The sequence below is a fragment of the Herpailurus yagouaroundi genome, unplaced genomic scaffold, assembly GCF_014898765.1.
Source record: "Herpailurus yagouaroundi ecotype Mexico unplaced genomic scaffold, PumYag 141, whole genome shotgun sequence".
Taxonomy (NCBI): domain Eukaryota; kingdom Metazoa; phylum Chordata; class Mammalia; order Carnivora; family Felidae; genus Herpailurus; species Herpailurus yagouaroundi.
This window is the reverse complement of record NW_024412396.1, coordinates 3,479,835-3,504,871: the sequence shown is the minus strand read 5'-3', so window position 1 is coordinate 3,504,871 and position 25,037 is coordinate 3,479,835. Positions and strand designations below refer to the sequence as shown.

General features: G+C 45.6%; 4 protein-coding genes and 1 long non-coding RNA gene across 13 annotated transcripts; 3 read left to right on the top strand and 2 right to left on the bottom strand.

Annotated features, from left to right (window-relative positions):
- Window positions 1-127: 127 nt before the first annotated feature.
- NEDD8 (NEDD8 ubiquitin like modifier) lies at window positions 128-10,166 on the top strand. The gene is made up of 4 exons (XM_040476776.1): window positions 128-241; window positions 8,553-8,600; window positions 8,768-8,850; window positions 9,809-10,166. Exons 1-4 carry the CDS (start codon window positions 224-226, stop codon window positions 9,903-9,905), a joined length of 246 nt encoding a protein of 81 aa, XP_040332710.1. The 5' UTR covers window positions 128-223; the 3' UTR covers window positions 9,906-10,166.
- Window positions 10,167-10,298: 132 nt separating this feature from the next.
- On the top strand, window positions 10,299-12,376 carry MDP1 (magnesium dependent phosphatase 1). 2 transcript variants are annotated; one of them, XM_040476774.1, is made up of 6 exons: window positions 10,299-11,035; window positions 11,149-11,209; window positions 11,279-11,389; window positions 11,730-11,837; window positions 11,928-12,023; window positions 12,178-12,376. In XM_040476774.1, exons 1-6 carry the CDS (start codon window positions 10,999-11,001, stop codon window positions 12,323-12,325), a joined length of 561 nt encoding a protein of 186 aa, XP_040332708.1. In that variant the 5' UTR covers window positions 10,299-10,998; the 3' UTR covers window positions 12,326-12,376. The 2 variants fall into 2 exon arrangements, with proteins under 2 accessions (XP_040332708.1, XP_040332709.1); XM_040476775.1 differs by having other exon boundaries at window positions 10,869-11,035; window positions 11,928-12,013.
- Window positions 12,328-17,191, top strand: CHMP4A (charged multivesicular body protein 4A). 6 transcript variants are annotated; one of them, XM_040476769.1, is made up of 7 exons: window positions 12,482-12,598; window positions 12,801-12,939; window positions 14,832-14,981; window positions 15,070-15,247; window positions 15,993-16,101; window positions 16,272-16,407; window positions 16,842-17,191. In XM_040476769.1, exons 2-7 carry the CDS (start codon window positions 12,828-12,830, stop codon window positions 16,898-16,900), a joined length of 744 nt encoding a protein of 247 aa, XP_040332703.1. In that variant the 5' UTR covers window positions 12,482-12,598; window positions 12,801-12,827; the 3' UTR covers window positions 16,901-17,191. The 6 variants fall into 6 exon arrangements, with proteins under 6 accessions (XP_040332702.1, XP_040332703.1, XP_040332707.1 ...); XM_040476773.1 differs by lacking the exon at window positions 12,801-12,939 and adding an exon at window positions 13,166-13,253 and having other exon boundaries at window positions 12,500-12,598; XM_040476772.1 differs by lacking the exon at window positions 12,482-12,598 and adding an exon at window positions 13,166-13,253 and having other exon boundaries at window positions 12,823-12,939.
- An 852-nt stretch (window positions 17,192-18,043) lies between these two features.
- Window positions 18,044-20,334, bottom strand: TSSK4 (testis specific serine kinase 4). 3 transcript variants are annotated; one of them, XM_040476764.1, is made up of 4 exons: window positions 20,095-20,334; window positions 19,530-19,741; window positions 18,751-19,144; window positions 18,044-18,325 (listed from the first exon to the last, which is right to left on the bottom strand). In XM_040476764.1, exons 1-4 carry the CDS (start codon window positions 20,317-20,319, stop codon window positions 18,143-18,145), a joined length of 1,014 nt encoding a protein of 337 aa, XP_040332698.1. In that variant the 5' UTR covers window positions 20,320-20,334; the 3' UTR covers window positions 18,044-18,142. The 3 variants fall into 3 exon arrangements, with proteins under 3 accessions (XP_040332698.1, XP_040332699.1, XP_040332700.1); XM_040476765.1 differs by having other exon boundaries at window positions 18,751-19,114; XM_040476766.1 differs by having other exon boundaries at window positions 18,751-19,114; window positions 19,530-19,769; window positions 20,095-20,204.
- Window positions 20,335-20,800: 466 nt separating this feature from the next.
- LOC121031568 (uncharacterized) lies at window positions 20,801-24,956 on the bottom strand. The gene is made up of 2 exons (XR_005790781.1): window positions 24,306-24,956; window positions 20,801-21,079 (listed from the first exon to the last, which is right to left on the bottom strand). It is a non-coding gene; the product is annotated as an uncharacterized LOC121031568 (long non-coding RNA).
- Window positions 24,957-25,037: the final 81 nt, after the last annotated feature.

Sequence of the window (25,037 nt, the reverse complement as noted above, 5' to 3'; positions counted from 1 at the left end):
ACCGCCTTCTTTTTATTTACGACACCACCAAAACGAAACGCAGGAGCATTCTTGAGCCTTTCGGCAACCCGATGAAAGGAAGGAGGCGGGGTGAGAGGGGTGGAGCCAGGCAGTGACCCGGAAGCAGAAGTGACTCCCAGAGGCGATTGCTGGGGAGCGGCAGCGGCGACCGCAGCGGTAGAAGCATCAAGTTATCTGTGTGCAGCTCCAAACTGGGAAGAAGATGCTAATTAAAGTGAAGGTGGGAGCACCTTCGGCCTTGCCAAGACGCTGTGGTACTGCGCTGGCGGTTGTGCCTTACGGGAGAAGCGGGGAAGGAAAACCACGCCTTTCCCTAGCCTGGAGGGTGCTGACAGCCTCAGGGCTCCGCGCGAGGGGTGATGGGAAGTGGGGGGCCCCAAGAAGGGTTTGAGAGCTGGGGACTGGCCCCGCCAGATCACCCCAGGGTCTCTGCTTGTCTTGGTTTCTCGGCCAGGACTGTGCCGTGACTCAGAAGGAAGCCGCCTTTGTCCGGGGTATCGCTGTATGCGAACCCCCGCGGTCATAGAGAAGGCCTAGCAGCAGCTTGGCTCCCCTTCTCGGATTCTTGGAATAAGCTGTGATCTCCATTTTGCACTGCCCAGCTTACCTGCTTCTCCAAGCACAGTACAAAAACGTTAGCTTGGGGAACCGAGGGCCTCCTAGGAGCTAGACTGTAAGCCTTTGCTGGTTGTCGCCAGTGTGACAGCCGGCCTTCAGGAACCAAAGCTGGGAGTGTGTTCAGTCAGCACCTGCCTTTCTGAGCCGGGCCTCCTGGACCAGCCTCACTTCTGTGACTGAGGCAGGTTAGTTATCATTGCCCTAGTTCTTGGTACTGGTGGTGTTTTCCTTCATCCCTGTCTCTCCCGTGGTTTTTATACCAATTGCCAACACTCATTAGTCCTATCTGCTATTGCTTCTTTCGTACCTTCAGACAGAGAGACAGAAACTAAAAACTGACGCAGTGCAACGTTAGTTTGGCCTTTTCCTGCTGAGTAAGTCTGTTCTTTCATCAGCTTTTTAGTGAATTTACCGTGTTTACCAGCCATTGTTAACCTCTTCATTCTTTCCAAACCACTTCTTGGCTGAGGATTGAGGCCAGCTTGTTGAAAATCTTTGTTTTTCAAACCTTTAGTAGTGGCTACAAGAGTCACTAACTATAAAATCCATTTAATGGGTCGCAAACAACGTTAACATAGAAATATCAGGGTATACTGCTGGATAAGAGTATTTCACGAATTTTGGTTTTCGTTTTATATGTATGTTAAACACATGTATGTATTACTAGTACATATGTATTATTGTGAGTCACTGTCAAAGTCTGAGACACACTAAAATGCTTTTTGGATACGAATTCTCACATCCTCTTAGTCAAAGAAGAGGTTACTTTGTACAATGTTTTGTAAACTTCTTAAAAAATCTCAACCTACTCTAAAAATGTTTACCTCACGTGCCTTACAAACACAAAAAACTTACCATGTGTGATATGCTTTGATATTTCCAGTTTTGTTCTGTGTTGATTTCGTAACCCACCAATGGGTTGAGACCTGCAGTTTAAGAAAATACTGTGTTCTGGTTGGGCTTCTCAATTTAAAAGTGCATGAGAATCACCTGGGGGTCTTGTTATGCGGATTCTAATTCAGTGGGTCTGGGATGAGACCTGAGATTCTGTATTTCCAGCATACTCCCGGGTGATGCTGATGCTGCTTGTCAGGGACTACCCGGAGTAGCAGGGTTCTAGATTTTCTCTTTGAATCCATTTTTGTTTAGTGTTTCTCTAACATTGTTAGTCTCCTTTCCTGAAATGCTTTTCTTTGTGCCTCCACTAACAGGTTCCTATGCCTTTCATCTTTCTCTTTCTTTTTTGTTAGCTGCATTTTTTAATATATTAAGTATATACAAAAGCAATTAGCTCTTAGTATACAAATGGTAGGTTTTATTTAGCAGGGTTCCTTTGCGAAGTCAACTGTCTTCTCCCCGTAGCTGACTTTTTCCATATCTCTTTTTGCAGTCCTTTACAGTGAATGCCTCCTGATTTAAATCTTGTCTTGATGCCTCGTCTCTGTCTTTCTAAAATTAAATACATCATTTTCTGCTTTAGGTCATCTTCCCAGTACTCATCTCATGTATCAATCCCATCAATCTAGCAGGTATCTGGAATGTAATTCTTTAGAATCATTGTTTGCTTATAGAACCAAATGTTTCCTTTGATAACCTCTTTTTTGCCTGATTTTCTTTCCATTCCCATTATCCTTATCCTGGTCTGAGGTCTCATTAATTTATGTCTTTATTTCTCTGTAATACTTCTAACCAGATTTTCCTACCACATACCCCCTCTAAAGTTTAGAGTCTAAGCCATGACATGGCGTACAAAAAAAATCATAGTGTACAGGTTTTCTTTATAGTTCTTTCTCATTATAGTACTCCCTAACCCTAGATTCTGCATTAGTGTCTTCTTTACTATCTAAGCCCCAGTTTTCTCATTCATGGTTGGTTTGTTTTTTTAAACACATTTGTATTTTTAACTTGAAACCAACAGAGTTCTTAAGGGTTCAGTTGAACGAGTTTTTAACAACAGTTATACATCCATGTAACAAGATCTAGAACATTTTCACCCCTTCCCTATGAAATTTCCATACATTAGTTTTGCTTGTTTTAGAATTTCATATAGAGGGAGTTAAAGAATATATAATTTTGTGTCTGGCTTCTTTCACTTAGCATTGTGTCTGTTATATCTGTGTAGTTCCTTCTTATTACTGTGTAATATTTAATTGAATGACTATATCAGTTTGTTTATCCATTCTCCTGTTGATGGACTTTTGGATTGTTTCAATTTCTGGCTATTATAAATAAGGCTTCCATGAACATTGTTATACAAGTCTTTTTGTAGACCTATGTTTTCATTTCCTTTGGTTATAAATCTAGCAACAAAATTACTGGGATCATGTAGTAAATGTATGCAAGTTTAAAAGAAGCTGCCAGTTTTCCAAGGGGTTGTACCATTTTACATTCCCAGTTGCAGTGAATAAGCAGTCCAGCTGTTCTGTACCCTAGCTAACTTTTAGTCCTATCAGTCATTTTTATTTTAGCTATTATAATGGGTGTGAAATGTTAATTTCATTCAGGTTTAAATTGATGTTGATTTTCACCCACCATAGCACTTTGTCGTCATACCTTGTGTTTGGATAGTAATATTCAATATGACATTTCCTTTTATATTAGTTCTATTAATTATATGTCTCGTCGTTTCTTGGTAGTAAATCTTGACTTGAAAAACATTGTTGGCAAAGGCTGGATCCCTTAATTTCTTTTTATATCCCCTCAAGTGCCTAAAGCAAGCAGTATGTTGAGTTTAGGTTCATCATTGACTTGTCAAACATCATTGAATGTATTCCCAGGTGACAATGACCAGATTTGGAGGAAGAAACACAATATGAAATATCAAGAATATCTTTTAAAATTGTTCAGTTACTCTGATTTTTTTTAAACCCAAACATATTTTTTATTTGAATAGCATTTCAGTGTTTACAAGCACTTTTCTCCATTTCAAGCCACTTCATTCATGACAACCAATAAAGAATAAAACAATGGGGTCCAGGGGCGCCTGGGTGGCGCAGTCGGTTAAGCCTCCGACTTCAGCCAGGTCACGATCTTGCGGTCCGTGAGTTCGAGCCCCGCGTCAGGCTCTGGGCTGATGGCTCAGAGCCTGGAGCCTGCTTCCGATTCTGTGTCTCCCTCTCTCTCTGCCCCTCCCCCGTTCATGCTCTGTCTCTCTCTGTCCCCAAAATAAATAAACGTTGAAAAAAAAATTTAAAAAAAAAAAAATAAAAAAAAACATAAAAAAAAACAATGGGGTCCATCACCTACACTGCCAATTGATACATTGTGTTATAAGAATGAAAAAATGGGATTGATATTTCCAGTTTGAAAGGTTGACGCTTATTTTACAGGACTTTGAATTTTAATTATGAACTGTTTCAAACATACACAACAGGAGAGAGAAGGATATAATGCACCCCATATCCAGCTTCAAGTGCTGTCACCTCATGGCCAATCTTACTTATATTCACCAACTCTCGTTACCTTATGTTTTAAGAAGCAAATCCCAGATAGCATATGTTATTTGTATGTGTTTCAGTATATATCTGTAAAAAACGATTCTTTTTTTCCTAATGGAACTAATTATCACATCTAAAAAATTAACAGTGATTTATCACTGTCATCAAATTTTTCCCATTCTCTCTTTTGTTTTACACAGTTTGAATGTGAGTCCAACTAAGAGCCATACATTGCAGTTGGTTGATACGGATTTTAAGCCTCTTTAAAAAACCTGTAATTCCCCCTTTTTCCCCTTTTTCATGTTGAATAAACTAGGTGGTTTTTCCAGTGGAGTCTCCCACAGTTTGGATTTTGCTGATTATATTCCCATGTTTCCCCGTATTTCATGTTGATTGGTATATAAGATCTAGAGGCTTGATTAGTCTTTTGTATGTGTACTTGTGAGAATAAGTCATAGATGGTGTATGGTATGTAATTCTGTCACCTTTTTTGCTTTCTATGATGTTATAGACCTATTATTGCCTGGATCTATTATTTCATTGGAGGTTACAAAATCGGTATATCTAATTTTATTTTTGCTTGATATATTAGCTGGAACGCTCCAACAGTAGCTATTAGCCACGTGAGCTATTGAACACTTGACATGTGACTAATAAGACTGAGGAATTAAGTTTATGAATTATCTATTTGTGTTTAATTTTACTTAATTTAAATATAAAGCCTGAGACTTTATTCAGTTATCGGGAAAACTTTTAAGTCTGCTTAACTTAAACTTACATACAGTTTAGGTATGTAAGTCTACTTTTTCAACTGTAAGTTATGAAATTTAAACACAGTATAAATACAGTACTTCAGATGGAAATCTACCATCTGAATTGAGATGTGCTATAAGTATGAAATGCACACAAGATTTTGAACATTTGGTTAGAACAAAGGAATGTAAAATACTAATTTTTATATTGATTATACATTAAAGTAACAATATTTTGAATATATTGGGTTTAAGAGTGTTAAAATTAATTTCACTTTTAAAATATGTGGCTGCTAGTATATTTTAAATTGTATATGTGGTTTGCATTACATTTATATCTTTTGGACAGTGCTGCTTTACAGAATCATTTCCTTATACTCCCGTCAAGAACATTATTTTAAAAATAATGTTTTTCTCATTACAGTGTATTCATGGTATAAAAAATGGAAAATACAGAAAGCATAAATAATGTAATTAAAAGCATCCGTAATGTCATAACTCAAAAACATTCACGTATATACCCTTCTACACTTGTTTGAAAGCGTATAAATACACGTATGTGTTTTGTGGTGGTTTTTTTTTTTTTTTTAACAAAACTGGAATCCACAGATTATTTGAGGGCTACGTAATTTTTCTTCTATGTTTGTGTCATAATTTATTTAACCCACTATTTAATACTTAGATTGCTTGTAATTTTTGAGTGTCAAAAGACTGTAATGACCATTATCATAGGTATATTTTTTAGCGTAGTCATGATTATCTTCCCAGAAGTGATGCTGCTGGGACACCGCTTTACCAGATTGTTCTCTGGATACATTCATGGGCTTCTACAGTCAGAAACAAAGGGCCAGTCTTAGAGTTTTAAATTTTACAAGCCAGTAATTTTTTTTTTTTTACTGTCATTAGATCCAAGCACCTTACCCTTGGGGGAGCAGTTCTAGGCCTTCTCTAAGGGTCTTTTTTACTCTTTAAAATTTTTTATTAAATCAGAATGAATATTTGTTTTATTATTATTCATGTGATGAAGGGGTATATTTTTATTAGAAACTTTAATAGTGCAGATAAAGGGAGAGTTACCCTTGATAAACCCTTCCCTTAGTCCTGTTCTCCTTCTCAAAGATAATCACTACTATAGGAGATATGTATGCTTTTAATCATTTTTTCTATACATATACATTCGTGTATTGCTATATATGGAAAATGATATATAATTATACATTCTTTAGATCTTTCCACATTAGTGTATAAATTGTTGCATGGTAAGGGTATCAGTCTATGGATATACCATAGTTTTAATAGTTTTCTTATTAACAGGCATTAAGCTTTTCCTAGTGTTTTACAGTAAACCTGTTCTGTTGAGTAAACACATGTTTCTCTTTGAATACATCACTCAGGTTTCAAGTTTTTCCTCCAAGTTAGTTAACCTAGAAATAGATTATCTGCTTGAAGAATCTTTGCATTTAAAGTATTAAGATCAGTAAAGTGAAATAATTTATGGATGACACAGAATTGCTAACTTTTCATTTTGTCAGGAAAGGGCTTTAAAAAGGCACCATATATTGTTTTTGTCATTTCATAAAAGGACATTTTAAAAAAATTTCTTGGGACGCCTGGGTGGCTCAGTCGGTTGAGCGTCCGACTTTGGCTCAGATCATGATCTCATGGTTTGTGAGTTCGAGCCCCGCGTCGGGCTCTATGCTGACAGCCTGGAGCCTGCTTCGGATTCTGTGTCTCCCTCTCTCTCTGCTCCTCCCCCACTCATTCTCTGTCTCTCTCCTTCAAAAATAAATAAAAACAATTTTTTTTTATTTAAAAAAAAAAATTTTTTTTTCAACGTTTATTTATTTTTTGGGACAGAGAGAGACCGAGCATGAATGGGGGAGGGGCAGAGAGAGAGGGAGACACAGAATCGGAAACAGGCTCCAGGCTCTGAGCCATCAGCCCAGAGCCTGACGTGGGGCTCGAACTCACGGAGCGCGAGATCGTGACCTGGCTGAAGTCGGACGCTTAACCGACTGCGCCACCCAGGCGCCCCAAAAACAATTTTTAAAAAATTAAAAAAATTTCTTAAGTAGCCTCTACACTCAACATGGGGCTCAAACTCAAAATTCCGAGATTAAGAGTCACATGCTCCACCAGCTAAGCCAGCCAGGCACCCCTTCATGAAAGGATATTTTAACAGCTGAATATATTTAGTTTTATGAAAATCTCACTCTTGTCATTATTTTTTCCATTTTACCATAAATTTTCACAGGCCAGCTTGGATTGGGGTAGAAACTTGGGAATCACTGTTGTGATTTATTCTTTTGCACCCAAAGAGGTAACTCTAAAAGAATTACTCAAATTTTTTTAAATATTCTTAGTACTGAACTGATTCTCATAGTTGAGAAATTAGGTCCTAAGTACTGTCATCATTCTGGTCTATGTGAATACCATAAGTAGAGACCATTTGTTGTTTTGTGAACCTATTACTATCCTATACATTGGGTTTTAATATCAGACCAGAGACACTTAGGCGGTACTGAGTACAGAGCTGGAAAAGAAACAAACAAAACCTCAGGCTCTGGGGCCAGAGAGTCTGTGTTTGGGTCCACGCTCTCCTTTTGACTTCATGGATATGCTTTTTAACCTATCCAAACCCCATTTTCCTCATCTATAAAATGGTGATAGCAATAGTACATATATCTCCTAACTTAGTTGCAATGATTAAATGTGTTGGTGCACTCAGTGTAGTTTCTGACTGTTGGAAAGTGTTAAACGTTGGCTATGATTGGGTCGCCTGGGTGGCTCAGTCAGTTGAGCGACCGACTTCGGCTCAGGTCATGATCTTGCAGTCTGTGAGTTCGAGCCCCATGTCAGGCTCTGTGCTGATGGCTCAGAGCCTGGAGCCTACCTCTGATTCTGTGTCTCCCTCTCTCTGCCCCTTCCCCGCTTATGCTGTATGTCTCTCTGTCTCTCAAAAATGAATAAACGTTAAAAAAAAATTTTTTTTTTTTAACGTTGGCTATGACAGGGCACCTGGGTGGCTCAGTTGGTTAAGGATTTGACTTCGGCTCTATGATCTCACAGTTCATGAGTTTGAGTCCCCCTTCGGGTGAGCTCCACTTCTCTCTCTCTCTCATTCTCATTCTCGATGGGATGAAGCACATTTGTAAGTGTATGATCAGTGTAATTATTATGTGTATTATCAGCAGCCCTTAGCCTGTGGAAGAGGTCAAGAAGCTACAGCTGAAATTTAGTATTTAGGTAGAAGTGTGGAGAAGTTACAGAATAGAATGTTGAATTTTAGTGTTAATTGAAAAAACTGGTCATAAGTGGTCTCTGGGGTCCTTGAGAATTCTTTGAATTATCTGAATGTTAATTTCTAACTTTGATACAGGGAACAAAGGCATGCTTTCCTTAGGACATCTCTTATTGCTATCTCATCCAAGGGAATGCCAGTATTCTCATGGATTCTAATGGGGTGGGCGTGAGAAGATGGGTAAAATGACGTGTGGGATTAAGAGGGTCAAATGGTCAAATGCCCTCTCAAAGCTGTCTACTGCCTAAAAGTGTTTGATAAATACGGATATGGTCAAAGCCTTCTGATTCTTCGAAGCAGCTTTGCTGACAATGTGCTTCTTTCAGAAGATGTAGATTCCCCAGAGATTAAGACCGGGTGTTTTACCTAGAAAACCAGTTGTATATTAGGCTGTAGGACTCATGAAACCCTTGCCTGTTGCAGACGCTGACTGGAAAGGAGATTGAGATTGACATTGAACCCACAGACAAGGTAATGTATGGCCAATACTTTTTCATGTCTGTCTCCCTGCATGCACATTTGTTTGGATGTGCTGATGAACTTAGTCCTTTCACTCTCATGCTATCTGCATAGCTCTTGTTCTTTCCACTTCCATGGTTCTACCCCTTAGCAGCCCCTGACTACTTGTACCCCTAAAGGTGGAGCGAATCAAGGAGCGTGTGGAGGAGAAAGAGGGAATTCCCCCACAGCAGCAGCGGCTCATCTACAGTGGAAAACAGATGTAAGTTGGACATAGTTGTGAGGTTGAGGGAGCAAATACTGGAGGAGGAGCCTGAGATCCTTTGGTGATTTGGTGAATCCTTTGAACTCCTTCTCGGATAAGATTTTTGCACACATAAAATAAAATAGATTTACAAAGGAAACTAATGATAATGAGATACAGTTCTCAAGACACTAAAAACAAATTTGTGAAAAAATAATATATGTGGTTTATTAATACATTAAGATCTAATGGTAGGAATAATTACCATAATTTTGATATATTTTCAAAATACTTGCAAACAGTTATGTTATGAAATTTCTGTCCACAGGTCACCCATGTTGCTAATACCACTGTGGGTTTTTTGTCTGTGTTCAAAATTAAAAGAAATATAGGGGTGCCGGAGTGGCTCAGTCAGTTAAGCTTCCAACTTCAGCTCAGGTCATGATCTCACGGTTTGTGAGTCGAGCCCTGCATCAGGCTCTGTGCTGACAGCTCAGATTCTGTGTCTCCCTCTGTCTGCCCCTCCGCCGCTTGCACTCTATTTCCCACATTGTCTCAAAAATAAATAAACATTTAAAAAAAATTTATCAGGGGCGCCTGGGTGGCGCAGTCGGTTAAGCGTCCGACTTCAGCCAGGTCACGATCTCGCGGTCCGTGAGTTCGAGCCCCGCGTCAGGCTCTGGGCTGATGGCTCAGAGCCTGGAGCCTGTTTCCCATTCTGTGTCTCCCTCTCTCTCTGCCCCTCCCCCGTTCATGCTCTGTCTCTCTCTGTCCCAAAAATAAATAAACGTTGAAAAAAAAAATTAAAAAAAAAATTTATCAAATTTCATTTAAGGGGTTAGTAAAAATAAAGATGTAAATTCTTTCTGCATTCATAGACCCCCCCAGAAAGACTCAAAAAACTAGGCATAAGAATGGTGGTGTAGGGGGGGTGTGTAATCCCCCCCCCCTTTTTTTTTGCCGCCTTTTCCTGCAGGAATGATGAGAAGACAGCAGCTGATTACAAGATCCTAGGTGGTTCAGTCCTCCACCTGGTGTTGGCTCTGAGAGGAGGAGGTGGCCTTAGGCAGTGATGGACCCTCCCTCCATTTTACCTCCTTACCCTGTCGCTCCTAATGAGGCATCATATGTCCTCTCACTCTGTGGGACACCAGAGCCACTGCCCCCTCTCCTGGATGCCCAGTCTTGTTTGGCAGAAGACCGTGAGGACCCCAGGATGCGGTGTTCCTGACCCAAAGGGCCCTTGGTGACCATTGGGTTTTAGTTTGCAGTCCTGTGTGCTTCCCTCTCTTATGGCTATGTCCCTAGTTGCCAATAAAATATTTCCTGACCTCCTGGAATCTTTCTTGTATTGCACAAAAGTGCACATCACAGTATATACTCTTTTACATTTCTGAAGGACGACGGAAGGGAATGTGCCCTTAGGGGGATTATCAGACTGTAGGAAAGTCAGCTCTAAGTGGTGTGGAGCCAGTTCTTATCAGCTCAGGAGATCTAATTATTGTCATCTCTTCCCAACCCCATAATTGGTTTCGTGCTTGTAGCTTGAAATTGGCCATGATAGGAATATTTACAGAAGCCAAACAATACAAATCAGCCCCTCCCCCCAAACTGGTTGTTACACATTTACCAGTGTACTACTGATGTAGGTAGTAGAAACCAGGAGAGTGAATTCTCTCCCGTTGTACCCCTACTGGCCATTTGGGCCCGATTCAAGAAGCCTCAAGGGCTTCACAGACACTACGATGTTTATGGCTGGAATGCGGGGGAGGGCTCTGAGTTCTGGAGAGAGGCGGATTCGGAGAAAGGTTGAGTGAAGAGTGAGTGACAAAGCTACGGATAACTTAGGTCTCAGCTGGGAAGATAAAATGAGAGAGGTGTCGGATGAAAGGGCTCCCTTCCCTGGCGTCTCTAGCCGATTCCCGCCACGCTGGTTGGAGAAGAAAGGGAAGAAGGTGTCTCGGAGAGATGGACCACTGCGGTGGCGTGGGCACTTAGCTACAGTCCTTCCCCCGGTCCGCCGTCAGGAGGCGCTCTTGCGCGGCCTCCAGACCCACGGCCGCAGCTCCGCACGGCGACGCTCTAGTCGCTGTTTCTCTAAGGCAGGAGGAGCGGTTTGCAGCCGCAAGGCCTCGCCTCGCATCGCGCAGCCTGCCAGCGTCGGTCATGACGCGGCTCCCAAAGCTGGTGGTTTTCGATCTGGGTGAGGAACCGGCCCGGGGAGATTTGCGGCGTGCTCTCCTTTCCCAAAGCCCCGCTGCAGTTCTCGGGGCCCTGCGCGCTCCGAGCCTGAGCCCTTCCTCCGTCCTCCCGCAGATTACACGCTCTGGCCGTTCTGGGTGGATACGCACGTAGACCCCCCGTTCCACAAGGGCAGGTGAGGCGGCGCCGGGGAGGCCGGGTCCGGGCGGGGCCGGCCTCCGCTGAGCGCGCTCTCGCCCTCCAGCGACGGGGCCGTCCGGGATAGGCGGGGCCAGACAGTCCGACTGTATCCAGAGGTGCGTGACGTCCTGGAAAGGCTGCAGGGCCTTGAGGTACCCGTCGCGGCCGCTTCACGGTAAGGAGAGCGACTGAAAAAAAGCTGTCGGTCTCATGCTGAGAGACGCATGCATGAGGAGGCGTCTCGTGTAACCCCTTGGCTACAAAAACTTTGACGGTGCAGATTCGCACGTATTTGCATATTTTTCTAATTGTACCCTTTCCTGTGCCTTTTATTTATTAAACCTTGACTGGCTTAGCGCCGCCTGTGTCACACGGGAAGCCTGGGGAATCGAATAAGGACCGAGGGTGCCTACTTATCCTGGAAAGACAGCAAGTTGATTTCCCCTTGGTTAAACATAACTTGGCTTGCAGCCCCTGGCCCTGCTGATCCCATCTATTATTACATCTTTTTGCAGAACAGGGGAGATTGAAGGGGCCAACCAGCTACTGGAGCTCTTTGACCTTGACAGATACTTTGTTCATCGGGAAATCTACCCAGGCAGCAAGGTCACCCACTTTGAGAGGTATGCAGAGATAAGGTAGAAGCTGGGAGGCCAGAGAGGCTGCAGGAGCTAAGAAGCCAGTGTGGTCACCCCCTGCCCCGCCTTGCACAGGTTGCAGCAGAAGACAGGAGTTGTCTTCTCCCAGATGATCTTCTTTGATGACGAGAAGCGGAATATCCTAGACGTCAGCAAACTGGGTACAGAGTGGTGAGATTAGCCTTTTGGGGAATGAGGAGAAAGTTCCTAGGAGCGGTTAGATAGATAGGTCCAGGATGGGTAGCTTGCATGCAGTTTTTGGGTGCACCCAAAAAAGGTGAGAGTAACAACAGGCCTGATGAAATGTGGCTTCTTTTCTTTCTAGGAGTTACCTGCATTCATGTCCAGAATGGAATGAATCTTCAAACCCTAAGTCAGGGACTGGAGACGTTTGCAAAGGCCCAAGCTGGGCCCTGAGGTCCAGTCCTGTGGATGAGCCTCATTTGAAGCATAAAACTGAAAGGAAATCATGAAGGCATTTTCAGGTGTATTTGTAAATTATTAAAGTATGTTTGTGTGTGACAGAAATCTTCTGGCTGGTTTTTGTTTTTCTAGCTTTGTAGCTGGCATTGGCTTTTCGGAGGTGCCAAGACCAGAGCGAGTGGAATTAGACTTCATCCGGCTCTGCCAAAGAAACTTGTGGCACACCCGACTGTGGCCCCCTTGTGCTCATACCATCCGCGCCCCAATTCCTGAACTCTGTCAAGGGCCGGGAGAACTCTTCCACTGGCCCCAAGAAGTGGGATGTAAGACCCTGCACATTCCCTTTCAGGAAAACAAATACTGTGCTTTTTGGGGGAGTGGGGGTGGGGCGGCCTTTTTAAAGAAATAAAAACGGAGCGGCCGCTTTAAGAGGAGCGAATGGGTTGGGGGCTGGTGGCTCGGGTCACGTGGCAGAAGTGGCCTCGTTGGCTCATGTTGATGATGTCGCCGCGGTGCCCCATGGAGGGATTGGCCCAGGCCGGTCTCTGAGCGATGAGACCGCACCCTCCCGGGAGCCAGGCGGAAGTTGCAAGAAGCCGCGGAGAGGAGGCAGGAGAGGCAAGGGTGGTGGAGATGAGTGGTCTCGGCAGACTCTTCGGGAGGGGTGAGCCCGGGTGAGCCCGGTGGGCTGGTGGTGCTGGCCAAGGGGGTGTGGGGAAGGCCATGGCCCCCGGCTGTCGCGAAGACCCCGTCCAGGGCCCAGGCCTCCTCACGTGCCAGGAGGCCCCGCCTTGTCGGGCTGTCTGGCTCTGGCTGTCTTCCTTCCCCCGCCCCAGGGAGAAGAGCTCGGGGTCGGGCCAGAACGTGAATGGAGGGTCCCCACTGTTTAGGCTGGGGAGTTGAGTTTCCGACTGTCATCATCTAGTCCTTTCCAAAACACTGGTGCTTCCTCTATGCTGGCCAAGGGGGGAATCCGAGGTGATGAAAAAAGACTGTCTACTTAAAATTCCCATCTGGTGGGGGGAGACCATCAAAAACTGGTAATAGTGTAGTGTGGGAACTCCATGATGGAGATGTTCCTAAAAACTAGGGGGAGCACAGAAGAGGCGTGAGGGGTTGTGATCCAGAGGGCTAAGGTATGCCAGGTGGCGAATTGAGGTACTCCAGGGGGAAGGTAACTGTGTGCAAAACAGGCAGGAACGAGTATGGTAGTAATACTTAGGGGAAAGAGGGGTTCTGGCTGGTGGGTGTGTGTGTGCGCGTGGGCGTGGGCGTGCGCGCGCGCGCACATGCCCACGCCAGCTGAAGAAGAGGAAAGTAGAAGTGTGGATGGACAGGTGAACAAGGGCCAGGTCAAGAAGGGCCTTGTATGTCTCATTAAAGTTTTAGATTTTATCTTGCAGGCAATGGAGAGTGTGAAAGGATTTTAAGCAGGCAAGGGCCTGCCTTATTAATTTTAATTACTGTCAGAAGTGCAGAAGATGAAGGGGAAAATGGAGATCAGATTTTTTTTTTTTTTTCTCTACCCCCTGTACTTCATTCAGTTTGAGGGTGTGGAGTTAGGACCTTGGGCATCTCCTAGGACAGCAAGTGGAACAGCGATTATAAAAAGTGACCAAACGGGGCGCCTGGGTGGTGTAGTCGGTTAAGTGTCCGACTTCAACCAGGTCACGATCTCACGGTCCGTGAGTTCGAGCCCCGCGTCGGGCTCTGGGCTGATGGCTCAGAGCCTGGAGCCTGTTTCCGATTCTGTGTCTCCCTCTCTCTCTGCCCCTCGCCCGTTTATGCTCTGTCTCTCTCTGTCCCAAAAATAAATAAACGTTGAAAAAAAAATTTTTTTTTTTTAAATAAAAATTAAAAAAAAAAAAAAAAAAGTGACCAAACTCCAGTGGGGATGTGCTCATAGGAGGGCCATGCATATGTGGCAGCAGGGGGTATATGGGAACTTTGTATCTTCCACTCAGATTTGCTGTGAACCTAAAACTTCTCCGGGGCGGGGGTTGGGGGGGAAGCCTGGGAATGACTTGAAAGGCAATTTGTTTTTTGTTTTGTTTTTTGTTTTTTTAATTTTTTTTTTAACGTTTATTTATTTTTGAGACAGAGAGAGACAGAGCATGAATGGGGGAGGGTCAGAGAGAGGGAGACACAGAATCTGAAACAGGCTCCAGGCTCTGAGCTGTCAGCACAGAGCCTGACGTGGGACTTGAACTCACAGACCGCGAGATCATGACCTGAGCTGAAGTCGGCCTCTTAACCGACTGAGCCACCCAGGCGCCCCGAAAGGCAATTTGAAATAGCAAAGAATACTGGATTTGGAAGTCATACTGCCACATTTCAATTCCTGCTCAATTCTATCTAGCTGTGATTTTAAACAAATGATTATTTAACACATATATGCCTGTTTTTCACATTTGTAAAGTGAAGATAGTATATTCATTATAGAGAGTCATTTTGGGATTAAGAGTAAGACAGGTGCCTAGCACACACTCTGCGCTCAGTGATTGGTGGCTAATATATTTCCTCCACACAATATGGGCCTGCTTGATTGCACTCCAGGGAAGAAGGAGAAGGGGCCAACCCCTGAAGAGGCAATACAGAAACTGAAGGAGACAGAGAAGATATTGATCAAGAAACAAGAGTTTCTGGAGCAGAAGATTCAACAGGAGCTACAAATGGCCAAGAAGCATGGGACCAAGAATAAGAGAGGTAATGGGGGAGAGGTGCCAACTGGGCGGGCCCAGGTGGGAAGCATAAGGGCTCCTGGCTCTGATGCTCAGGGTGTGGGCTGGGTCAGCTGCCCTACAGGCTTTGCGGAGGAAGAAAAGATTCGAACAGCAGCTGGCACAAACCGATGGGACATTATCTACCCTGGAGTTTCAGCGTGAGGCCATTGAGAATGCCACCACCAATGCAGAAGTGCTTCGGACCATGGAGCTTGCTGCCCAAGGCATGAAGAAGGCCTACCAGGACATGTGGGTACGGGGGGAGGGAAGCAGGGGGCCCAGGCACTGGGGAAAGTAGCTTGGTATGTTCTCTTGAATCTTAAAACCTCTTAGAATGTAAATTTATAGATGTCTGTGACAGCTAGACCTCTGTCAGTCTCCTTGCTTCTTGGAAGATCTCTTTGCTGGCTGAAGCATTCTAGGGAGGAAAGAGGATTTTCCTAATTAAAAACATATTTTTTTAATGTTTATTTATTTTTGAGAGAAAGAAACAGTGTGAGTGGGAGAGGGGCAGAGAGAGAAGGAGACACAGAATCGGAAGCAGGCTCCAGGCTCTGAGCTGTCAGCACAGAGCCCGACGCAGGGCTCAAACTCAAAAGCAGTAAGATCATGACCTGAGCTGAAGTCAGACACTCAACTGACTGAGCCATCCAGGTGCTCCTTTTTTTTTTTTTTTTTTTTTTAATTTTTTTTTTAATGTTTATTTATTTTTGAGAGAAAGTAAGAGTGTGAGTTGGAGAAGGGCAGACAGAGAAGGAGGGATTTTCCTAATTTTTAAAGATCCTTCAGGAAGAGGAGTACAGCCTATTCTCCCCAAAGTGGCTTCTTGCCAATTCTCAGCCCAGACTTGATTCCACATAATTTCCCAGGGATCACTTCTGATAGCCATGGATTTATCAGTCTGAGGCCACAGACAGGAGGGTTTTCATCCATGCAAGATGGGAAAGTCAGGAGCGTTGTTGCCTGGTTTCATAGCTATATATCTTGTTCTCAGGGACATTGACAAGGTGGATGAACTGATGGCCGACATTACAGAACAACAGGAGGTGGCCCAGCAGATCTCAGATGCCATTTCTCGGCCTGTGGGCTTTGATGTGGATGAGGTGATTGGAGCAAGGGGTCAGGGAATATTGGAGAAAGCATGAGACTAGCCGGAAGTAATGCCCAAGAGAATCGTGGGGCAAATTTGGGAGGGGGGATTCAAAAATGGTATGTTTTTGGAAGTAGACATTTCCTTTCTTCATTTTTAACAGTCTTCTTGTCCCATGTCCAGGATGAACTGTTGGAGGAGCTAGAGAAGCTGGAGCAGGAGGAATTGGCCCGGGAGTTGTTACATGTAGGCGACAAGGAGGAAGAACCCCCCATCAAACTGCCCGGTGTACCTTCCACACATCTACCTGAAGAGCCAGGTACTCAGGGTTATTCTCTTGTCTCAAGGACTTGAGAGGGTGGGATAGATATGGGGAAAGATTATATTCTTCTTACATCCTGCCTCAAAGGAGCCAGGCAGAGAGGGCTGCTGCTACAGTTGCACAGGTTGTTGACCGCATAAGGGTACCTGGCTGAGGGGGAATGAAGACTAAGTCCAGCCTCTGCCTCACTCAGCAAGCTGTGTACCCTGGTGTGGGGCTGCAAGTGCTGGGAGAAAGCAGCACATCTTCCCAATTTGTACAGAGCTGCTCTGGGAATTTGCAGCAGCCCAGCAAGCAGAAGGACCACACCTTTACGTTCTTTGCTGAGGGAGAGATGTTTCAGCAGACTCTCAGTGTCACAGCAGGGGATTATTGACGTTGCCAAAGCCCTAATACTTCTTTCTTTCTCCGGGTATCCTTGTCCCCCCAAGCTCCCAAAGCGGATGAAGATGAAGAAACACTAAAGCAGTTGGCTGAGTGGGTGTCCTGATGTGTCTGGGCTTGTTTTCCTGGCGCTGACTTCATTGGTCTCTTTTCCTTAAGTGCCAAGTGCTAAGCAAAGGAACGTAGCCTTTTGGGGGGGTCCTGCTGAGGGTGATAGTGACCCTGCCTGAAAAAGGGTTGTTGCCCTCCCCTCCCTGGCTCAACTCTGAAAGAGAATGTTGGTGCAAGAGGAGCCCCTTGGCTTCCTTCTCTTTGATAACAGTTACAGTGCCCTTGTTCCCAATAAAATCAGGCAGATGGAACCCTAGTGTTTATACTGCCTCATCTACACCTGAAACTCTTCCCTGGTCTTTGGAGCTTTGTTTCAAGCGATGAATCAGTGGGAGTAAGAAGGGGCATTGGAACATAGAGAAAGTGGGCACTGACAATATCTTGACCTACTATGTTCCAGGCATGTACTGTTTCATCTTTCACATTGGTTTGTCCTAGAGTTGCCTGGTGCTGAGGTTAAGGTTAAACTGCCACCTATTATTTATCTTGGGACCATGTGGAGCTGTCTCTGAGTCTTCTCTCATTGCTTTCCCCCAGTCAGGCCTCTGCCAAGACAGCCCCATGACTTACTACTCATTTTCCCTTTGCAAAGCCCATTTTCAAGGGCAGGGAGGGAGAATACAGGGATAAAGGAGCAAGGAGCTTTCCATTATTCAGAACCCATAGCTAACAGGCTTGGTTTGAACTGTCATTTCTGTTTCTAAGAGCAATAGTGTGCATGATTCACTCGGATCGTTTCAGTCGTGGTTAAGGTGGCATTTGAAGGAAGGAGAAGAAACCAAGGCATTTCACACATCCTGATACCCATTTCTAAGAGCAAATAATGCCATCCCTTTGGTTATAAACAGGGAGAGCCATGGCCAAACAGCAACCAGGGCCTCTGCCCCACTGCTTGAACATTTAGAATGCACAGAGATGTGTAATAATATTTACTTAGAATAATGAAACTTCCCGAAAGGGATGTTCATCTGAGCACCCTCTCCCCCTGAGCCACATGTGAGCTATATACTGAATTACAGTGTTGACTTTAATAGGTGTCAAGATGACCAGTTACAGACTGGTTAGAAATCCACCTCTTGGACTCAGTAGTGTTCCCTGCTAGTTCCCTTGAGGAAAGAGTGTCTTTGACTCCAGCTGATGAAACTAAATCAGGTATAGATTTATTTTTGGTAGAAAAGATCGTTAGCCCCAGACCCTCCTGCTTTGCTCCTCTCTCAACTCCCTCCCTTAACCACTTTTAGGTATTGATTTCCAAGGACTGGTGCCGATTAGTGGTGCTGGGGGGTTGGCACATGGCCTCAAGCAGCCTGATCTCATGGGTGGGTTGCTCAGGCTGGAACTTGAGCACCCAAGGATCCTTGATGATGTCCAGGATGGTGGCACGCTTGGTGGCTTGGCATAGCGTCTGGAAGACCAGGTTCTAGGGCAGGGGAGAGAGAGGTCTTGGCTGAGCTTGCCTCCCATTGTGCCACACAGGCAATGAGCAGTTGGACCTGAGAGAGAAGCAGGATAGCCCATCACACCACTCTGGTAAAAGGGGGTGTGGCCCTCATTTTATCCTGATGAGCCTGGCATGTAACTCCCTGGAGCAGAAGGGAAGGAAGGGTTCCTTGGGGGGAAATCCTTGCCTCATCCTGCTGAAACCAGCTCATCACTCACATCTAAGGTGTGGAGCCCAGGAATGGCCCTTTAAGCTCCCTCCCCACCAACTACTCTGGGGCAGGGGCTACAGTGTGAGACAGTGACGGTGGGGAAGAGCCTCCCCCAGGGTGGGGAGGCCTACATTAGGTATTCCCTCCCTGTAGGTCATCCCTGAGGCCTCAGCCCTCCTGGGGGAGCCAGCACCTTGCACTCCTGGGAGATGGAGTAGTTAGGTGGAAAAGTGACCTCCTTTTGAGTCTCTTTCAGCAGCTTTAAGAGATTGGTGTCATCAAAGGGCAGCCGGGCCACCACTAGAGTGTAGAGGATGACGCCCATGCTCCAGGTGTCAGACAGGAAAGGGTTGTAGGGCAAGCCCAGCAAGATCTCCGGGCAGGCATAAGCAAAGCTGCCACAGTAGGTCCGGCTGAGGTGGGTAAAGCAGTTCATATGGCGGTAAGAAGAGCTACCACGCACAGTCTGGTTAGAAGGCACCATCTTGGCGAAGCCAAAGTCCGATATCTTCACGTTCTCCCACTTGTCCAGCAACAGGTTCTCCAACTTTAAGTCCCTACCAGCAGCAGAAAGGCTGGGGGTCAGGCTGGGGAGAGGGCTTAGTATTAGACCAGGAGCTGAAGGGCCAGGGGTCAGAGGCTAGAGATGGAAAAGGCAAAGTGGGAGACAGGTGCTGTTATGAGGACACAAGGTTGACAGGACGGAACCATGGAGTTAATGAGCAGAGCCCAAAGGTGAGAGAGGATGGTACCTGGGGACCAGCGAGGGCTCATCATTGTAGTTCACAGGGTGCTGTGTTCACGGTGGGTACTACATAAATGTTCTTGACCAGACAATTAAAATAGAGGGGATGGATGGGCCTAGATAACTGAGGAAGGCCAAGGGAGGGAAAAAGAGGGCAGAAAATGGAAAATATGCATAAAACCCCCTTGAGAGCCCAAAGGCCTCAGCCTGGGTGGCAGCGCCCTCACCGGTGCACGATGCCCTTGCTGTGCAGGTAGGCGATGCCCAGGGTCATCTGGGAGAACCACTTGCCAGCATGGGGCTCAGAGCAAGCCCCATAGTGCTGGATCCATTCAAGGACGTCACCCTGAGCCAGCTCCAGAATGATGTATACTCGGGATGTGGTTTCGATGGCCTGATAGAAGCTGATGAGGTACTTGTGCCGCAGGACCTTCATTACCTGGCCCCGGAAGAGGGACCCATCAAACCTGGGAAGGGAGAACCCTGGCTGTGCTCCCAGCCCTCCTACTGTCCTGCTGCTAGTGTACTTAGAACTTTGCAGCAGGATTAAACCCCAGAGGGCTGGTGGTTTGTGGGCAGACCCTATGCTTTGTACTTTTACTTTGTGAGGCGCTGGAGGTGAGTGGGTGGGTGGAAAGAGGTTGAATTTGTATCAAGTCATCTTCCTGCTGCATAGTAAGACATTCACCAATTTGGGGTTGGGGGTGGGGTTCTGGCTCTATCCCCTCCAGACCATGCCCAGAAGTCTTAATGAGCTTGGTACCAGTTCCCTCTTCTAGCCCCCTTTCCAACCTGTATCTCACGGGGCAGGAACTTGTTAAGGTAGTCCTCAGAGGCCTTCTTCTTTGAGATGATCTTGACAGCCACCATGATCTTCTGCTTTGTGTAGTAAGCCTCATAAACCGTCCCATAGGAGCCATTGCCAATGACCTTGCCCACCTCGTAACCATACTCCTCCATGACAGAGCGGTAGGCTGAGGTGGGTGGTGCTACCTCCAGGGTGTCTCCCTTCCGCATGGTGTTGGGCTTTCTGAGAGCAGGGAGCTTTGCTACTTAAAAGCCTATTATCTGCTCAGAAAGCCATGAGGGCTAGGGTACCAAAGTAAAGTTAGTCTTTGAAAGCTTGCCTATATAGTCACACAAGTCTGTGATGCTGGGCTCAACTCTCACTAGAAACGTGGAGGGGGAAGAAGGGAGAAGCAGTTCTTTTTGTCTCCACTAGCTGTTGTTACTTCTTTCTCCTCCTGGTTACGGAACTCCTCAAGGTCCCATGTTCCACATACATCACAATTCACCTTCTTTCCACCACTGGCCATAAGACTTGAGAATGAAGTGCACTTTGGAACATATTCCTAGAGGCAACTTCTGCAATTTGGTGAGACTCCCCGCACCCTGCCTGCCTCCGCCATAGATCTAATCCCTTCAACCATTCATGTTTATTGAGCACCCACTATGTACCAGGCTGAGTACTGGGATAAAATAATAAGACCAATAGAGACCCTATGCTCCTAGAGTTTTATTATCCAGCATGAGAAACCCACGTGTGAGAATATTACAGAGCATTATAAGGTGTTGTAGAAACATACTCTAAGGAATCTTAACCTTAAAATGTTTTTCTGGCTTAAAACAACCACCTTTTTTTTTTTTTTTTTGCAAGTTGAGCTGGGCTCAGTTGGGTGGTTCTTCCAGCGGTCTCATCTTTGCTGGGATCGTTTGTTTCTGCTGCATATGGTCTCACTATCCAGCAGACTAGCCAGAGTTCCTTCACACAGTAGCACTGAATTTCAAGAGAAAAAAAAAAAAATCAGAAATTGTATGATCAATTGAAACCTAGGCTCCAAAACCACAAAGCATCACTTCCATAGCTTTACACCAGTAAAGGCAGTTACAAGATTACAAGGATCACTCGGATTGAAAGGGTGGAATAGATTCCACCTGATTCCACCTCTGAACCTTGAAATGCATTCTTATCTTGCTTTCCATGACCTTAAATTCTGTAAGATTCCTCCTATCCCTCTGGCCACTCCTCACACTTCACTGGAGCCTTATCTTCTCTGTCTGTCCCTTAATCATACCGCAAAGTTTCTACCATAGGTCTTATGTCCTCATCCTTTAGGATCTCCCCCATTCCCAACACCTTATTTATTACATCCATTCTGACTGCTCCTAATCTTGTCTATCTCAGATGTCTCTGGAGTTCCAGATCCAGCATCCAACTGCTTGCTGGATTCACATGGACATGTTTGTATCTTCAACGTGCCATGTCCAAAACTGAAGTCTGTATGTTCTTGCCCTAGGTTTCCTCTTTCTGTAAGTTCTATACTAGTTGTTTTCAGTTCACACACCCAAATGTCACCTGGACCCTTCCCTCTACCTCGGCCCCTACATGCAATCTGTCACCAAATTCTGTCTCTTCTACCTCCTAAGTATTTTTAACAGTATGTTTCAGGCTCCGGGAGCAGCTGTCACTGCCTTAGCTGAAGCCTCTTTCAGTTCTCAACTGATCGCTCTCGCAAGCTTTCTGCTCCCCTCCAGTCTTCACCCTCAACTCCAAGGTGTAAATCTGATTTTATGCCCACTTAAAACAATTCAGTGTCTCCCCATTCTCCTCAGGATCAAGTCCAAATTTATATACATACATACATACATATATATATATATATATATATATATTTACATATTTATATATCTGACCCTGCTTACTTCTCCAATTTTATCTTTTAACCTACATGCAATGCTACAGTCAAACAGAATTACTTTTCCTTCATTGCTTTCTCTGTCTGGCAAACCCCTACTCTCCCTTCAGGACTTAGCTCATATGCTGTTTTAAGGACACTTTTACCAACTGCTCAAGAGCAAATTGGATGTTCCTCCCTCCTGGGTGCTCCCAGAGCCCCAATACTTTCTCTGTCACAGTGCCTGTGTTTTTTTTCTGCTTGCATCTCCCACTAGGCTGTCAGGGAGGTCAACTGGCAAGAAGAGGGAGATGAAGTCAGAGGTTTGAGAAGAATGGGTTGTGCAGAATAAGAGAGCTGATCTGGAAAATGAACAGGATCACTGAGCAGCACTGGGGGTCCAACTGAGGTTAAAAACACAATTTATAGACACACGATTTTAACACAATGTTAAGATTCATCTTGGGTATAGGTGCTTGAATACTGACAGTTCTTGAATATGAACCCAAGATTAAGGTTTCACTTGGCAGCTGGAATGAAACAATAATGGAAGAGAGGCATCAAGAACACAGTCAAGAATGTGGCTGAAATGATGGAATGCCAAATCTAAGCTGCATGGGTAAGGAAGACAAGCTAGAAAAATGCAGGTTGCAGGGAATGACAGCGATTGTGGTCATTGAAGGGTTAACCTGGATTTAAGACTGGGGGGGGGGATGAGGGGGTGGGGTGGGGGTGGGGAGTGGCACTCAGGAAAGAACAAGGGAAGAATCACATTTCTATCTTCCAAAGCAAAACAACTCCCAACAAAAGATTATGCCATAGACTACTGGTAAATTCCTATTTACTGATAGCCTGCTGATCCTGCTGGCAGGATGGTTCCAAAGTTTGTTGGAAGCCTAATCTACATCCTCGATCTACCAAGATGAGTTGTCCAGGGCACACCATGGTAAGGAGAGCCACACAGCCCCACCCTCTGGATAGTTGGCTGGCCCTTGGATGGGCAGCCTGGTGGCAGCTGTGTTATCATTGTGCAGGGGGTAAACCAGTTCATTTGAAAAACATGTATTAAGCTGCCGACTTTATACAAAAGCACTGCTAAGGATATCAAGATGTATAACTTAGTCTTCCTGTGAGTAGTTAGCAATTAACAAGGAAGACAGACACATAAGTAAAATAACAGTCCAGTGAGGTAAAGTGCTATAATCAAAGACTGGAAGATGTAAAAGCAGGCTTTATAGGGGAAGCATTTGCACTGTTAGAAGTCTCCAGGCAGGTAAGTAGGGAATGGTAGACTGGGCAGTCTAGGCAAAAGGAGCTACATAAGCTTGTAGACTTGAGAGAACACGACATTCAAGATTCCAGTTTGAACACAGGACAGGGTTCCAAAAGGGTAATGTACCTGGAGAAGTAAAGATCCAGGTCTGACAGGTCTCATATGCCAAGCTTTTAAGAATTTATCCTATGTACTCATGGTCAAATTTTAGTCAAAATCAAAGCCTGTTAAAAAATAATGACCAGTCACCCCCTCCTCTAAGATCCTGATTTGGTGGGACCCAGGTCTCTATGTTTTAAATAAGCTTTTGGTTCAATCTGATGAGCACCAAGATTTCAGAACCACTGTTGCTGGAAATAGGACACACATTTTTAAAAAAATCTTTATAGCAGCAGTATGGAAAATGGATCCAAGTTGGGAGGTGACCAGGACACTAGCAAGGTGGCTATCATGGTAATTTAGGTGAGAGAGGGTGGGACCTGAACCAAGGCAGCTGCAACGAGGGCAAGTATTGGAAAATATTCAGGAAATAAGTAGGGGGGGGCTTGGTGGCACTGATCTGAAGAGGATGTCCCCTGGGGACAGGGGAGTGAGAGAGTCCCAGGTTTCTGGCTTCTCTAAATTACTTTTCTAATTACAAAATCCACTGATTATCTAAAAAACTCAATCCCCTACTTCCTGGAACCTCACCTCCTCCTACAGGGAGGTGAGGCACTATTTCTTTACCCAGGGAAAGAGAACCTTAAATCTGCATCCTTACATGTTGCCCCCAAGTGGCCAAACGGAAGTCACTGCCCCTGGGTCTAAGCTTCAAAACTCTCCCAATGGCAGATACCCTTAAGATAGCCAAGACAGGCAAGGGTAAACTTTTCCAGAGTAATCTGCAATATAAAATTGAGAAGCCCAAACGCATGCGCGCGCGCGTGTACACACACACACACACACACACACACACACACACACACGTAAATAACAAGAACACCGAAAGAGTCGAACGTATGCCAAGATTCTTTGCCTGCAGCTTAACAATAACCCTGCCAGGCTGCCCAACTCACCCGATAAAAGGGCTGACACCCTGTCTCTTTGCGTGTCTCCGCACCAGACCTGCCTCAGGCTTGCCTGTCTTTGAACATGGGACTGTCATTATTTGGCCGGGGAAGCCTCCAGCACAGCCTCGGGAAGACATTTTTACTTCTGTATTTATTTTTTGGCGAGAGGCCACTCGTGACGGGTTGGAAGAGGAGCAGTGAGATGAGATGCAGATTCCAGGACACTTGCACGTACTGTGCCCTCGATGTCCCAGCACAGCGACGCCCAAAGTCTCACCTCCGCCCGGGTTGGGGGCCATCAACCGCCTCTCTGAGCTCGCCCCCTGCATTCGGTGGCGAGACCCACCGGTTCAGCCGGCAAATGCTCCTGGGCGTCCACTAGGTGTAGGCCCAGCCACCAACCGGGCTCCGTTTCCTGGACAGTTACTGGGCGCGTGCGGCGGGCACGGTCTCCGGCCTCTGCCGGCAGGTGCCCCCAAGTCTTCCCTGGGACGGGCGAGCGGCCCGGCAGCGACTCTTACCCCAAAGTGGCGTCCGCGTCCCCGCAGCCAGGCCTCAGCCTCAGTCCCTGCCCGAAAGACCGTCGGCGGAGCAGCGCACCGGCCGCAGCATCGGGGGCGTGGTCCCCACTAGGCTCCAGAAAAGAAGCTTTCCGCCCGGCTGAGGTCCCCGCGGGTGAGGCGGAAGTGGTAAGACTGACGTGTCCCGGGCTGCTCTCCAGATCGCCGGGAGGGCCCA

What these genes read in the sequence shown, in the direction of transcription:
- MDP1 (XM_040476774.1), top strand. Translation starts at nt 10,999, where the DNA reads ATGACGCGGCTCCCAAAGCTGGTGGTTTTCGATCTGG. An exon ending in GCTGGTGGTTTTCGATCTGG is followed by an intron (nt 11,036 to 11,148) that starts GTGAGGAACCGG and finishes GTCCTCCCGCAG; the next exon opens with ATTACACGCTCTGGCCGTTC. An exon ending in CCCCCGTTCCACAAGGGCAG is followed by an intron (nt 11,210 to 11,278) that starts GTGAGGCGGCGC and finishes CTCGCCCTCCAG; the next exon opens with CGACGGGGCCGTCCGGGATA.
- NEDD8 (XM_040476776.1), top strand. An exon ending in ACATTGAACCCACAGACAAG is followed by an intron (nt 8,601 to 8,767) that starts GTAATGTATGGC and finishes GTACCCCTAAAG; the next exon opens with GTGGAGCGAATCAAGGAGCG. An exon ending in ATCTACAGTGGAAAACAGAT is followed by an intron (nt 8,851 to 9,808) that starts GTAAGTTGGACA and finishes CTTTTCCTGCAG; the next exon opens with GAATGATGAGAAGACAGCAG.
- TSSK4 (XM_040476764.1), bottom strand. Translation starts at nt 20,319, where the DNA reads ATGCGGAAGGGAGACACCCTGGAGGTAGCACCACCCACCTCAGCCTAC. An exon ending in TCCTGCCCCGTGAGATACAG is followed by an intron (nt 19,742 to 20,094) that starts GTTGGAAAGGGG and finishes TTCCGGGGCCAG; the next exon opens with GTAATGAAGGTCCTGCGGCA. An exon ending in CCATCTCCCAGGAGTGCAAG is followed by an intron (nt 18,326 to 18,750) that starts GTGCTGGCTCCC and finishes CCCCTGCCCTAG; the next exon opens with AACCTGGTCTTCCAGACGCT.
- CHMP4A (XM_040476768.1), top strand. Translation starts at nt 12,361, where the DNA reads ATGTTTGTGTGTGACAGAAATCTTCTGGCTGGTTTTTGTTTTTCTAGC. An exon ending in CTGGCCCCAAGAAGTGGGAT is followed by an intron (nt 12,599 to 14,831) that starts GTAAGACCCTGC and finishes ATTGCACTCCAG; the next exon opens with GGAAGAAGGAGAAGGGGCCA. An exon ending in TGGGCTTTGATGTGGATGAG is followed by an intron (nt 16,102 to 16,271) that starts GTGATTGGAGCA and finishes TCCCATGTCCAG; the next exon opens with GATGAACTGTTGGAGGAGCT.